Source organism: Lepisma saccharinum, chromosome 5 (assembly GCF_977018435.1).
Source record: "Lepisma saccharinum chromosome 5, izLepSacc3.1, whole genome shotgun sequence".
In the NCBI taxonomy this organism is placed as follows: domain Eukaryota; kingdom Metazoa; phylum Arthropoda; class Insecta; order Zygentoma; family Lepismatidae; genus Lepisma; species Lepisma saccharinum.
The window spans coordinates 69,497,394-69,510,929 of NC_139233.1; the positions used below are offsets into that span (position 1 = coordinate 69,497,394).

Below are 13,536 nucleotides of genomic sequence, written 5' to 3' on the forward strand. Positions count from 1 at the left end.
CTAAACTTGCATTTTACATGCCAATGACATTTCTTTTTGCAAAATGAACATATCGAATATCTTTCTGGACACTGTCCAGGATCATGTGTTCTAGAACATCTATCACATTCTTTGGCACTTCTATCATGAGAATTAACAAAGTACTTTTTCTGTGCTTGTGAGAACTGCAAACCTGGTTTAAGTTTCTGTGTCCCACAAATGCAACTATGTTAGAACTACACTCCTTTTCACGATGTGAGAACATTTGTGTTTCCCGTTCAATTAATTCTATATGATGCACAATATCTTGGCATTTTGCTGGACTCTAATGTAGGTTCAGAGAGTAATTTCTTCCTAATGGCATCAGACCGAACACCTACAATTACTTGCTCTACAATGGCTTCCTGCAAGTACTGTCCAAAACTACATTTAAGTATTTGTGGCTTAACACGTACCATAAATTGTGTTGCATTTCTTGTATGCACTGCCTGAACTTAAAATGTTCCACAAATTTGTTCATTCTTTGGCCATAATGTTTGAGTAGATTTTCCTTGAGCGTCAAATATGTTTGCCGTTCGACTGGTTCAGGTGCAAGGATATTCTTAAGCACTTTGAAAGTTTCAGACCCTGTAACTGAAATATGTATAGGTACTTTTCTGGCTTCATTAACATCATGAGCCAAACAAGACTGTTCAAACCTCGTTAAATAGTCTTTCTTCCGAGTCTGGCCGGAACTAGGAGAATAAATTCAAAACCGAACATATTCATAATTATGGACAACTTAATATCACAATATCATAGACACAATCCGTATCATACTAATTTAAACTTTGCCCTTGTACAGTTATTGTAAACGATACACAAACCATGTAATCTTGGTTTCTTACCGTAGAAATTGATCAAGCCGACGCAATCTCTCTTTGCATAAACCTATGCTTGAATGTTGATTGTTGCATACTCTTTGTGACGTCTTTATTCATACTTCTTCTCACCAAGAATCACCAAGAATATCCTGTACGACTGTGCCATAGATGTAAGCCTTGTTGTGTGTAATTTCTTATCTAAACTTACACAAGACATACAAAATACGTAGGTTCAAATTATAACGACATAACTTTAATATATAAGATGTAAGCAAGTTACTAAAGATATATCCGCGAAACTTACTTGTAAATGCTCTATTAATGTTAATGGCCTCTGCCACCATCCACTTGGGAACTCGAGTTCAGAGGCCACCGAAATTAATAGAACATTTACAAGTAAGTTTTGCGGATATATCTTTAGTAACTCGCTTACGTCTTATATTATCAACCACGTTGTTTATTCCCCTCAACATGAATAACTTTAATGCCTGGAAGCCATTCACATACATGTAACACATGGTTACTATGACAACTAATAAATAACATGCTGTAAATACAAATTATTTTTCTTCTTCCTGTCATGTGTCTGTGATATGCTTTCTCAGAAGAAAAGAAACGAGTTATTTTCCGCTGCCAAAGAACACATTGGTAGCCATTACATCTGTACAGCAGAAGAAAACTGAGATCTGTTTTAAGTCCACTTTATCCACAGATAGGCTAATTAGGACTAGACCTACATTTTAAAATGGATCCAGAACCACTATATGCATTGCAGATGCAATCCAATCACTAGGGAGACAAATTTATGGTAAATAAAAACTGAGGAGAGCGTTAAATAAAATGTTAGATCAGCAGTATATACCAGCGGTGGAAAAAAAATAATTGGCACACACTTTTTCATCATGAGAGGAAACAACATACAAAAGAGCTATAAATTGATAAACTACTTCATTTTTATATACTGTACACATACACAAGTACTTAGATTTCAACTGTAATTGCCATTAGTGGTGACTGGGTGGTGCAAGGAGAGTTTACTTTTCTTGCTAGACAAGGCTTAGTATTTAGAGGCCATAGTGCTGGGGCAAAGAAAGTGGGGACCCTGAACCCTTCCCCCCCCCACCCCCCTGCAACTGGTAATTGCACTGAAAAAAAAAAGAATAATTTCACTTAACCACAGTTCTAAGTCTCGCTGTGCATATATATATATATATATATATATATATATATATATATATATATATATATATATATATATATATATATATATATATATTATTATTACTCACTCTTCCACATTCACCTGTGAGTGGAAGAAATATTTGCGATTCATAAGAAAGTTGTTCGCATAGACTTATTCGGGGGAAGAAAGGAATGCAGCTTGACAGTAAGCGAAGTTTTCGAACTGAAATTATGTGCATGTGAAATCCCAATTTGCAGCGTCTTCCTGATGTGATCGAAGATAAAACGTTCCTCAGCTGTAAGTGGTAGGAAACTTTAAGGAAACATTTTGTTACAAATCAACAGTTTGCGCACACAACCTCGATTGCCAGTTTTTGCATGTTTTCTACTTAATTTGATGACATTTCACGGTTATTTCGTGAAAAAGCATTCATTTCGTGGAAAAGAACACATTTCGCATTACTTCGCGAATAAAACCCGTGCATATATCATCATTGGGGGTGTTATTACGTGCAGAATGTTAAAAATTGCATCTTTTTTTCACATTTTGCGATTTCACGCATCGCGAGAATTCAATGTTCCTACCAATCACTGTTGCCAGTCATCTTTTAGAAATAATTGATCCTTTTTTTCTATATGCACCTCATATATTCATGCTGTATGCTGTTTGCTGTATTCAATACAGATAAGACTATATTTTGAAACTGTGCCCCTCCCTCTCACATGGTTTATTTTATAGTGAATTTGGCATGTACCTGATTGCAAGAGGTTTTTGTTCTGACACGAGGAATAACTATAAGAAAACAAAACTTATTTTGAAAATAATGTGTTTTTTCCCTCTAATTTTTAAACTGAAAGCCTTTAGGTAAGTGTCTCATTATCTGACCACTGACGAAGCAATTAATGATGTATGGTATTTTCAATAAAGGTCACAAATGCTTTCTCTCACTCCCCTTGCCATATTCTCTCACTTCTTTGTTGCGATTAATTTTATGTTGAATTAAATGTGGTTTCTTCTTAACAGGAGGACAGAAGACTTAACCAGTTAACTAAACCTGCCACAAATAAAGTTGCAATGCTACCGAAAGTCATGTCGCAGCTGAAGAAGCATGACTTGCAGATTGCGTTCATAGAGCATAATGTTCTTAACGTTTTGACTGATTGGTTGGCACCCATGCCAGACAGGAGTTTGCCTGCTTTGAAAATAAGGGAGGCTATTCTGAAACTCCTGTGGGAGGTGAGTTTCCCCAAAAAGTTACTTTATTTATTTTTAGTATTCTCGTCACAGCATTGAAACATATATTACTCTAAAGTAGGGATGGACTGATATGAAATTTTGGCTAATCCTGATAAAGTACTGATATAAGATCTACCAATAAAAATAACAATATTCTACCAAATGGTAAAATTCCAAACTTTTCATTGATGTCCTTAATAAATGTGTTACCATATGAACTTTTGCAATGCAAAAGAAAAGCTGCATATTTAGACAGTAAACTGATATCATCGCAAGTATTTAGTGCAGAAATTTGATCATGTTTACTAGGAATTGATCCCATTCAGGCTACTGTTTGTGAAAAATATGGATTTTATGATTAAATGACAGCTATTTTAGTATTTTGTAGCAATGTGATGGATAAATCAATACTGCTTAATTGGTAAGATTATTGTTATGTCATTAGTCTCTAATTTAGTGTATAATTATGCCATTTTGTTGTTATCTTTATGGATATAACATATCATTCAAATGAAAGCTTAGCTCATGCAGCATGACATAAAAAAAAAAAAAAAATTCTCATAAGGTTGTAATCCTGAAAGCATTTCAATTATTTTAACCATCCTATGGATACCTAATTTTATATTTCTAACATTGACATTTCCCAACACGTAAGTGCTCCTTTTCAAAATTTATTCCTGAAGAAGCCAAGTGAAATGGCAAAATATAGGATAACAATCGTACAATGTGCCAGTAATATCCTGCATCAAGACCAATACTTAAATATTGTATCAATTTAAGTTATATTGTACTTTAGTCACTTTTCTGCTTCTTTTGGCTATGTGTGATGACAAGCATGAGTAATGATTAGTTGTAATTGATGAAGAGAGAAAAAGAACACTCATGAAATGACTGGGACGTAAAACCCAAAGCTTCAGTGGTGAGATTGAAAGTTGTGCACTTAACGTGCTGAGCGACTCGGTTTTTGTGAGCATCTATTCTTCAATTTCCATCTGATATCACTCATCCCTTATTGTTGCAATTAGCCAAAATTGACAGAAAAGCAGTGCTTAATAAAAATGCAAGTATAATGTGCATTCTGATCATTCCCACCTCACTCCCATCCTCCGTTCTAATTGCTAATTTGTTAATAATATGTTTGTATCGAATTGTATTTTACTCTGAAAAACTAATCAATTGTTCTTTCCCATCACAGTTTCCAAAAGTGGATCAACATACATTAAAGCATTCAGGAATTGGCAAGGCTGTGATGTATTTGTATAAGCACCCAAAAGAGACAAAGGAAAACAGGGAACGTGCAGGCAAGCTTATCAGTGAATGGGCTAGGCCAATATTTAACTTATCTGCTGATCTTAAGGGTGAGTTGTGATCTTGTAACATTACATTACTTGTGCAAAGACCCAATTATATGTCACCAAACAACACCAACAAACTTCACAGAACATGGAGGACACGAAGGCACATTTTTGGTAATAAGGTTTTGCTCATTCAAGGCTCATTTTGATGATATGAGTCTTCATAAGAACTGCATTACTGTAGGACAGATTCACTGATACCAGTGTTTGGAAGGATTTTTGGAAAGTTTAAGTAATAGAAATTGTAGCTAATTGAAATGAGCAATTGCAAGTTGCATGTTTCAACAGTAATGAGCAAAAACTATCATTTGCTAAAATATACAGTGAAACCTCGATTTTATGTTTTTTCAGGGGACCAAGCTGAAGAAACTGAAAATGCAGGGAAATGTAAAATGGAGGAAAATTTTATAACAATTTGCTATGTTGGGACTATTCAACATTGAATGTATAATGCAGAAAAATGTAAAATCGAGGAACATAAATTGGGGATTCCGCTGTATAAGGTACATTCCAGCATAATGGATGTAACATTCAAATAGCACTCTTAGACTTTATTTTTAGAAGCCTCCATACAGACAATATAAGATTTCAAACATAATTCAGTTGTAGACCATGACAGGGTGTTGTGTGGTTACAACTTGAATAGTGCACTAAAAAAACAATATGAAATATGGCAGAACCTAGGTTCGACATAAAGTGTACATTGCTTAGGCTAAATTAAATTTCCTGTGAGAGAAACATTGTTTTGTGTCCTCAACTTCTGACTAGAAATTCATCATATGTACTTCATTACCAATGTTCATATGTCAAGATGCACCAAATAGTTTGTGGCAAATTCTTGAAAGCCTGTAAGGGAAACAACAAAGCATTGTCTCCTGCAACAGCTTATCTACACAGTTCCTTCAGTGAACCATATGACTGCTTGATCACATGATACAGGGCTTTTACCATGCTGAAGAAAAACCTCGCTGCTTCAAGTTGAAAGTTCAAAATATTTATTTATTGCCATTACAAGTGCATGATACATTTTAACTATATTGTGAAAGAAGGTGGTAACATGGACAATTGGGAAGACTGTAGTAAGACCAGACCATGTTGGTTTTTCCAGGGTACTTTGTATGTTTGCCAAACAGTAATTGTATTAGCAAAAGGAATACAGATATGCCCATTTCCTAATTTTCTGTGCATTTTTTTGCAGCAATGTCAAAGGAAGAGAGAGAGCAGCGTGACCGTGAGCAGATGCCTAAGAGGAGGAAGGTGTCCGAGGGAGGATCGACTCCAGCTCCGCATAAGGACAAAGATATTGGAAGGGCACTCACAGGAGAAGAAAAGTAAGCACAAGCATATTTTCTCGCCATAGAAAGAAAAAAGGAATGTAGTTAGGTCTTATCGAATGGAAAAGTAATTATTTTGATTGTGCTTGAATTCTATTAGCTTGGCATGAGTGTGGAGAAAACTGGATGTGTGTCACACTAGCAGCGGTGGTGCCAGGATTAAACATCTAGGGGTGCTGAGGGGCTGCGATGCTGAAAATAAAGAAAACATGAGACATGCATGCAACCTTTCAAAACTGGGAGAGCAAGGTGCCAAAATGGGGGGGGGGGATCCTGTTCCCCCCCTTGCCTTCCCCCTGGACGTCCATGATGATATGAATTAAGTCTTACACTCCAAATAAGTGCTCGTACAGTGTAAACATTCAGATACATGTTGCAGTCTTATTGAACTATGTTTTGAAATACAAAATGAAATTACCCTTGCATTTAAAAATACAATTTTTGAACCTTTTCAATGTAACCAATGGAGGTAAAAATACTTAGTACATGGAATGGGCGTGCTCACGAAGGAAAGAGGGGCAAGCAAGGTTTTTTCTCGGAGAGGTAACCAAGGCATATTACCCCGATAATAGTGATGCTCCATAATAAAACACCACTTGAATTTGTAATTATTGTGTTCCTGCATTCCCATTATAATAATTATTGTACATTACTATGACTGAAATCAAATTACATGTGAGAAATATGTACTTTTACGTTGACATTCGTTTTCTAAAGTTGTCTTGTAATCAAGGGGTCCCAGGTTCGGTACCCGGCGGAGGCACATAGTGGTTCGGATCCCACTTTAAACTGTAGTTCCAGTCCCGATTAGCCTTACTGTGCAAAGAGTGGACTTAAAATACCAATTCAATCAATCAGTCGTTTTCTAAAGGGATGGTGTGGCCATCCTTGCCCCCCTTACAGCTCGTATATTATTATGCTTTCTCCAAGAAATTTAGTGTAGAGAAATCTTATCGTCGTCATTAAACGATATTCTGCTTTTAAAGAAAGTGAAGCGCTTTCAATCTGATAAAAGTTCAAAGGGGGAGGGGTTCATTATTTCCTATGAAATTGAAGTACTATTCTGCTTCCTGGGTCACACACACACACGCTCCTGTTTCATACCCTTCGGTACAATAAAATAGATGAAATGAGGTTTTCTTACCAACAGAACTTTCATCAAGACCCCCCCTCCCCCCTTTCCCTAATCAGAGTGTCTGCGTACGCCTATGGTACATAGTAAGTACATAATATGTACCTTCCGTCTGCCACTTCAGGACAAAAGGCGAAGAGCACAGCCAGTTAGCCTTCATTAAAATCCCATCTGCTGCACTAAATGGTTCGTTTACCAGACATATTACAAGGAACAAATACACTGCTCGCCATTAAAATTGCAACACCCAGAAGGAAATGAGATAGAAACACGAAACTTGGCAAATATGTAGTTCATAATAAGATAAGAAAATGATTACAGTTAGAGCTCGGTGGTGTGACATGTGACACGTAGAACATGGTTGCATAACCCCAAGGAGCTAGTAGCGTGTACAGCCTCCACGGGCGGCAATAACTGCTGCAACACGGCAAGGCATGGACAGAATGAGTCTATCGATGTCTGCTTGCGGTATGGCGTCCCAAGCGGCTTCCACACGGTGCCAGAGGTCTTAAACATTACATGCCGGAAACCTGAGTTGGGCCAGCCGGCGACCCACCATGGACCAGACATGTTCAATTGGCGACATATCCGGCGAACGTGCTGGCCAAGGAAGCAGGGGCACGTGGTTAGCTTCCATAAATGCGAGGACATTCCTTGCAACATGAGGGCGCACGTTATCCTGTTGAAAAGTGGCATTATGCAGTGCATGGATTAATGGGACAGCAACAGGGGTGAGAACCTGTGTGATGTACCGTTGGCTGTTCAATGTCCCTTGAATGCGTACGAGACGTGAACGAACACCTATGGCGATGACACCCCATACCATGATACCCAATGAAGGTCCTGTGTGATGATGCATGAAGCCTAGTGCCACGGTGCTGCCACACGCGTGTACGTCCATCGTGATGTATACAGAAGCGGGATTCATCAGAGAACACTACAGCATTCCACTCCGCCATCCATGCTCGACGGTCTTGGCACCATCTCAGACGCAAACGCCTATGCTCTAGTGTCAGAGGAATCCGCAACAGTGGGCGTCGGGAAAAAATTCCCCGGTTTGCCAAACGACGAAGCACGGTTCGTGGGGACACTGGACGTTGTAAAACATCCCGTACTTCATGCGCAATCCTCGTTGACGTGGCCGTTCTGTCTGTAAGGGCCATGCGTATCAGACGTCTGTCCTCTCGTTCCGTCGTCCGACGCAGACGTTATGAACCTCTACGTCGCTCTACAGTGCCTTCCTGGACCCACTGGTTCCATACACGGATCACTGTGGATGCATTCCATCCTACACGGGCACCGATCTCACGGTAGGATAATCCACATTCACGGTATGCAACAATTCGGCCGCGATCGAACTGGGAAACCTGCTGGAATCGCTGCCGTATTCGACGACGTGGCATTGCTGACTGATTTTAACACACTACACTCACGACCATGCACTTTCACTGCTCTTCTGCACCTATCTGACCTGCTACAGGTACCACTTACCAGACGGCGTGGCAGGCGCACATGACGGCCTTGAACACCTAATCATTTCCTTCTGCACATCTCCTTTACACACTGTGCACATTTCGTCCGATTCCGATTACTCCTTCTGGGTGTTGAATTTTTAATGGCGAGCAGTTTACATAGAACACATTAACAAGAAAACTACTCTTCACCTTACATCTTGCATTAAATAATTTCCCGAGCATGACTTGGTGATACCTTGAAAGCAGCTGCAATTTTTGCTCCAGTGTGAGGAAGAACAAGTAGGTGGAAAATAAAGTAGTTTATCAACAATGAAAAACAACAACTTAACTCACATTAAGCTATAGGCAATTATCGAAAACCTCAAACAGACCACTTGAAGAAACAAAAGAAGAGAATTCATAGCAACAATGCTGATGAAATCGTATCGGCATCTCTTTCCGTACTTGCCTGTTGCATACAATAATAATGGTCTTACTTCAGTACCTAACATTCGGCGCTCAGTATGAGATGAACGTAGGGGGTGAGGAAGAAAATTAAAGGGTGTGCAAGCACCCCCTTGCACCCCCTGGTGCCGCGGCTGCACACTAGTTTTATGGTCGAAAACTAAACTAAACTAAAGTAAAGTGCAGTGCATTTGAGGGCAAAGATCTCGGTGTCCCCAGGTGCCCATTTATTTTAGGCTGGATGAGCCCCAGAGGCACTTTACGCCAGGACAAGACTGGAAATTCTAAACATTGGCAAATGACAATCTGAAATTACAGTATGCTGAAGTTTATATATATGCGAGCCATGATGGTCCAGTCAGTAAGGCATCTGACTGCCATACAGGACACAGGGCGGTGAGAATTTTTGCTGCATTGTTCTTGCATGGAGCATCTCTGGGTTTCACCCAGTCTCCTAATAAATGGGGTACCTGGGGTAAAAGTGAAACATTGTGCTGATCATATCACCTCCACAAATGGCTGAGATTGGCAATGTGTGGAGCCCTACCTCCACACCACCTACCATACGAGGTCTGTTAGAAAAGTAATGAGACTGGCAACACTGTGCACGAACCGGCAATGCTGCTGCCTCCACCTTCAGACGGCAGGTAGGTTAACGCTTGCTGTTGACTCGGTACAAATTTCAACTTGCTACAGTTGCTACATGATTGTTGAGAGCGTCTGAAGTGAAGTTATGTTTGTGAGGTGTGTTACGAAAATGGACTGGCAAAAGTTTGAGCAACGTTGTGCCATCAAATGTTGTGTAAAGCTTGGTGAATCTGCTACTGTGACTTATGAAAAGTTACACAGGGCTTATGGAGAACATGCACTATCCATGGGACAAGTGTTCAGGTGGCACAAGTCCTTTTTAGAAGGCCGAGAACAAGTGGAAGACGAACCTCATGCGGGAAGACCTTCAACCTCAAAAACGGATGACAATGTGGAAAGAGTGAAGTCTCTTGTGAGGTCAGATCATTGATTGACTGTGAGAATGATCAGTAGTGAGTTAAATTTGAACATGTTTACCGTCCATCAAATTTTAACACAAGATTTGGACATGAGAAAGTGTGCGCCAAGATTGTTCCAATGCACCATGTCACACGGCAGTCTCCATCAATAAATTTTTGGCCAAAAAAAAAAAGCATTCCTGTGGTTCCTCAGCCCCCTATTCGCTGGATCTCAATCCCTGTGACTTTTTTTTTTATTCCCCTTGGTCACTTGAAAGGGCGCCATTTTGATACTTTGGATAATATCCAGAAGAGCATAACAGACGAGCTGAAAGGTATTCTAGCAGAAGCCTTCCAGCACTGCTACAAACAATGGAAACAACGCCTCCATCACTGTGTTGCTGCCCAAGGGAACTATTTGGAAGGGGATAACCTTGATTTGTAAAAAGAATAAAATTCATCGTTTACAGAAAATCAGTCTCATTACTTTTCTAACAGACCTCCTATGCCTTCACAGCATATGCAGGTGGTGGGGGGAGGGTGTGTGTTAAACTAGCACTAAACAGTTATGATAAATATAACTCGGAGACTTGACAAATACCAATTTAACTCTCGGGACCTTCTTGTTACTACTTTTTTCATGTAGATAAAAGAGAAACTTCTGCAAGTTCATGTCTATTTCCAGATTCCAATAATTAGTAGAATTGAAGGAATTGCTAGTTATAGGACAATTTTTTCTTCGTAACTTAATGAACTCTTACAAGAATGTGGTGTTACAATTTTTTTTAGTCTAATTTTTCCTTTTGTGCTTCTAGGGCATTACGACCTGGGGATCCAGGATGGGTTGCAAGAGCTCGGGTTCCAATGCCTTCAAATAAGGATTATGTGGTACGTCCAAAGTGGAAGGTGGACACTGATATAAGTAAGGTAAGTTATCGCCATAGAAATTACAAGAGAGAATAAGTTGCTACATAAAATCCAGTGCACCATGGGGTAGTTGGTTAGTGCACAAGATTTGTTTCACATTAGATCTCCACGGTGGCTCAGTTGGTAACGTGTCTGACTACCATGCTAAAGGTTCCGGGTTCGATCCCTGGCCGGTTCAAATCCGGGAACTTTTCTAACGTTGGAAGCAGCCCCGGCACCCACCCAGTGTCGAATAACATGGGTACCTGGGGGAAACCCTGGGGGGTAAAGGCGATCAGGGGCATGGTGCTGATCACATCACCCCCACTCATGACCGGATCATGACCCACACCCCCTATACACCTTCATGGTGTAGTGCTAAGCACAGGGGTACACTTTACCTTTTTTTTAGATCTCCACCATCCACAAAGAGAAATTAGTTGACCTGAAGACAAGAAAACAGGTCCTATCCAAAAACGTAATGTTAGTATATTTGAAAGCACTAAACAATAGGAATGGCCACAAGATCTGGATAATGGATATCCAGATTTCAATTTATCCTATATCTGTTTCGGATGCAATGGATAATTCAGATATCCAGGTAGTATATACAATCTGGATATCAGACTAATATGGTCATTCATGATATCTGAGTATTTGTGTATTCAAATCACTATATACTTTTTGAAGTTCAGTAAGTTATTCTGGTAAGAATGTTGTCTGAAATTAAGGAAATAATTACAAAATAAAGGATCGGGACACCAAACAGAGAATGTTATATTCTAAACTGTATCTCTTTCATGTTTTATGTTAAGGTGGAAATATTTGTGTTTTATGCTGAACTTAGTATTGCAGAGATCTGTCGTAGCCAAAAAAGGTAAACATTAAAAATAAAAAAATATGCGTAGAATCCGTAAAATGGATGAACATACAGATTGGATGAAAGATGTGCAGAGAATCCGTACAGTAGATGAAAGATGTGCAGAGAATCCGTACAGTAGGAATACAAACATGTCAAATAAAATAATATGCACACAGAGAGAGAGTGAGAGTGAGTGAGTGAGTGAGTGAGTGAGAGAGAGAGAGAGAGAGTAAAATTGTCTGGATAATGCACAGACTTGGGTATTTTAGATACCTTTGTATTGAATAATCCACATCTGGGTATTTGAATATCTGGACGTTGAGGATAATCTGAATAATTCGGACATCTGGATATCAAAATATGTGATATCTGGTTGTTTTAAATCTAGATAGAAAATTATCTGATATCCAGAGAAAATTTTATCCTCATTTGGCCATCCTTACTGGACAATGGATAATAATGTCCAATTAACATTGCATGCTGACATTCTTTACTTTTTTTAAAAAGTCTACTAATTCATCTATTTTTCAAACATGAATCATTCAAGTGTAATGTTAAAAAATGTCTATGTATAATAAACCTGTTTTGTTGTTGTTATAGGGAGCAAAGAAGCAATCAACCAGATTAGATAAACATATCCGTGCCTTCAATGATAAACGCAGAATGAACAAAGCTCAGCATGCTGTGACCATCAGTATTGAAGGCAGAAAAATGACTCTTTGAAACTTCTTGGACTGTCATGGAACACAGCGGTATTACTGTGATATTTCACACACAAACTTACATAGACGAGCCCCAATATGTGATCCCTCCCTTTCCTTTTTTTCTTCCCAAAGTATATGTGCAAGTACCTAGTTTGAGAAATATTGATGTTAGAATATGATATGTGAAATTAGCATATTCTGAATCCTGTTGGATTATTTGTGTCCGTGGTTAGTATTTGACAAGGATATTGTGTTGGCGTTGCTTTGAAAAATAAGCTGGTAAATTTCGTTTTTTATCCTTTGTAAACGATTTCCTTTGAAGACTGTTACATAATCAAGGTTTCGAATGTACATAATGAATGTAAAAATAAATGTCAACAAAAGCTTGCAAAAAATGTTGTCATTTTCAATCATTTATTTGGATACTTCCATTGAGTGCATATGTTCAGTATCGTATGTTGAGGTGCGTTTGAAGTACATGTCATTGTGCACATTTTGGTATGCATGGTATAATATGTTTAATGTAAATGTGCTTTTGTTTTTGAGTGTTCATTAAATAAAGGATTGGCTAGTCATTGGAACAAGTAGCCTGAAAAATAAGGTTACCACTGATATATTTCGAATGTAAATGGTGACACAATTCAACATATCAATTATTAAAGAACTAGAAATTTCCATGTGTGTCATTAAGAGTGAATCGGTATATCATTGGCACAGACTTATTCCAATGTAGTGCTCATAGAAATAAAACATTTTCACTTTTTGTTAATTGAGTGTTCAACTTTTGATGTTAACATTTTCCAAATATCAACCTAAAGAAATCTCATTATCATTAGTATAAAACCACAATGCATGTATAAGAGTGTGGAAGAAGTGTATTAAGTGTACTCTTGTATGGTTGCATGCAGTGACTTATTTATGAGCATCTGCAGGTGCCATTGTGCTTAATATCTAATCGAACAGGAACCAATGCCATTCTAAGTTTTGTTGATTCAGATTATAGTCCAGTACCACCTATTGGCAAATCAGAAACCAAATTAGAATGAACAGCAAACATTTAATGAGCATTAATTAAGC

At 38.5% G+C, this 13,536-nt stretch overlaps 1 protein-coding gene across 1 annotated transcript in view; it reads left to right on the forward strand.

The window, feature by feature from the left end:
• Positions 1-12,854, forward strand: part of LOC145987866 (uncharacterized) — a 61,348-nt gene extending 48,494 nt beyond the window's left edge. Inside the window, exons 7-11 of the mRNA XM_083122630.1 lie at positions 3,049-3,261; positions 4,457-4,619; positions 5,815-5,947; positions 10,803-10,914; positions 12,356-12,854. Coding sequence (XP_082978756.1) covers positions 3,049-3,261; positions 4,457-4,619; positions 5,815-5,947; positions 10,803-10,914; positions 12,356-12,478 — 744 coding nt within the window. The 3' untranslated portion in view covers positions 12,479-12,854. The remainder of the gene's footprint in view (positions 1-3,048; positions 3,262-4,456; positions 4,620-5,814; positions 5,948-10,802; positions 10,915-12,355) is intronic.
• Positions 12,855-13,536: the final 682 nt, after the last annotated feature.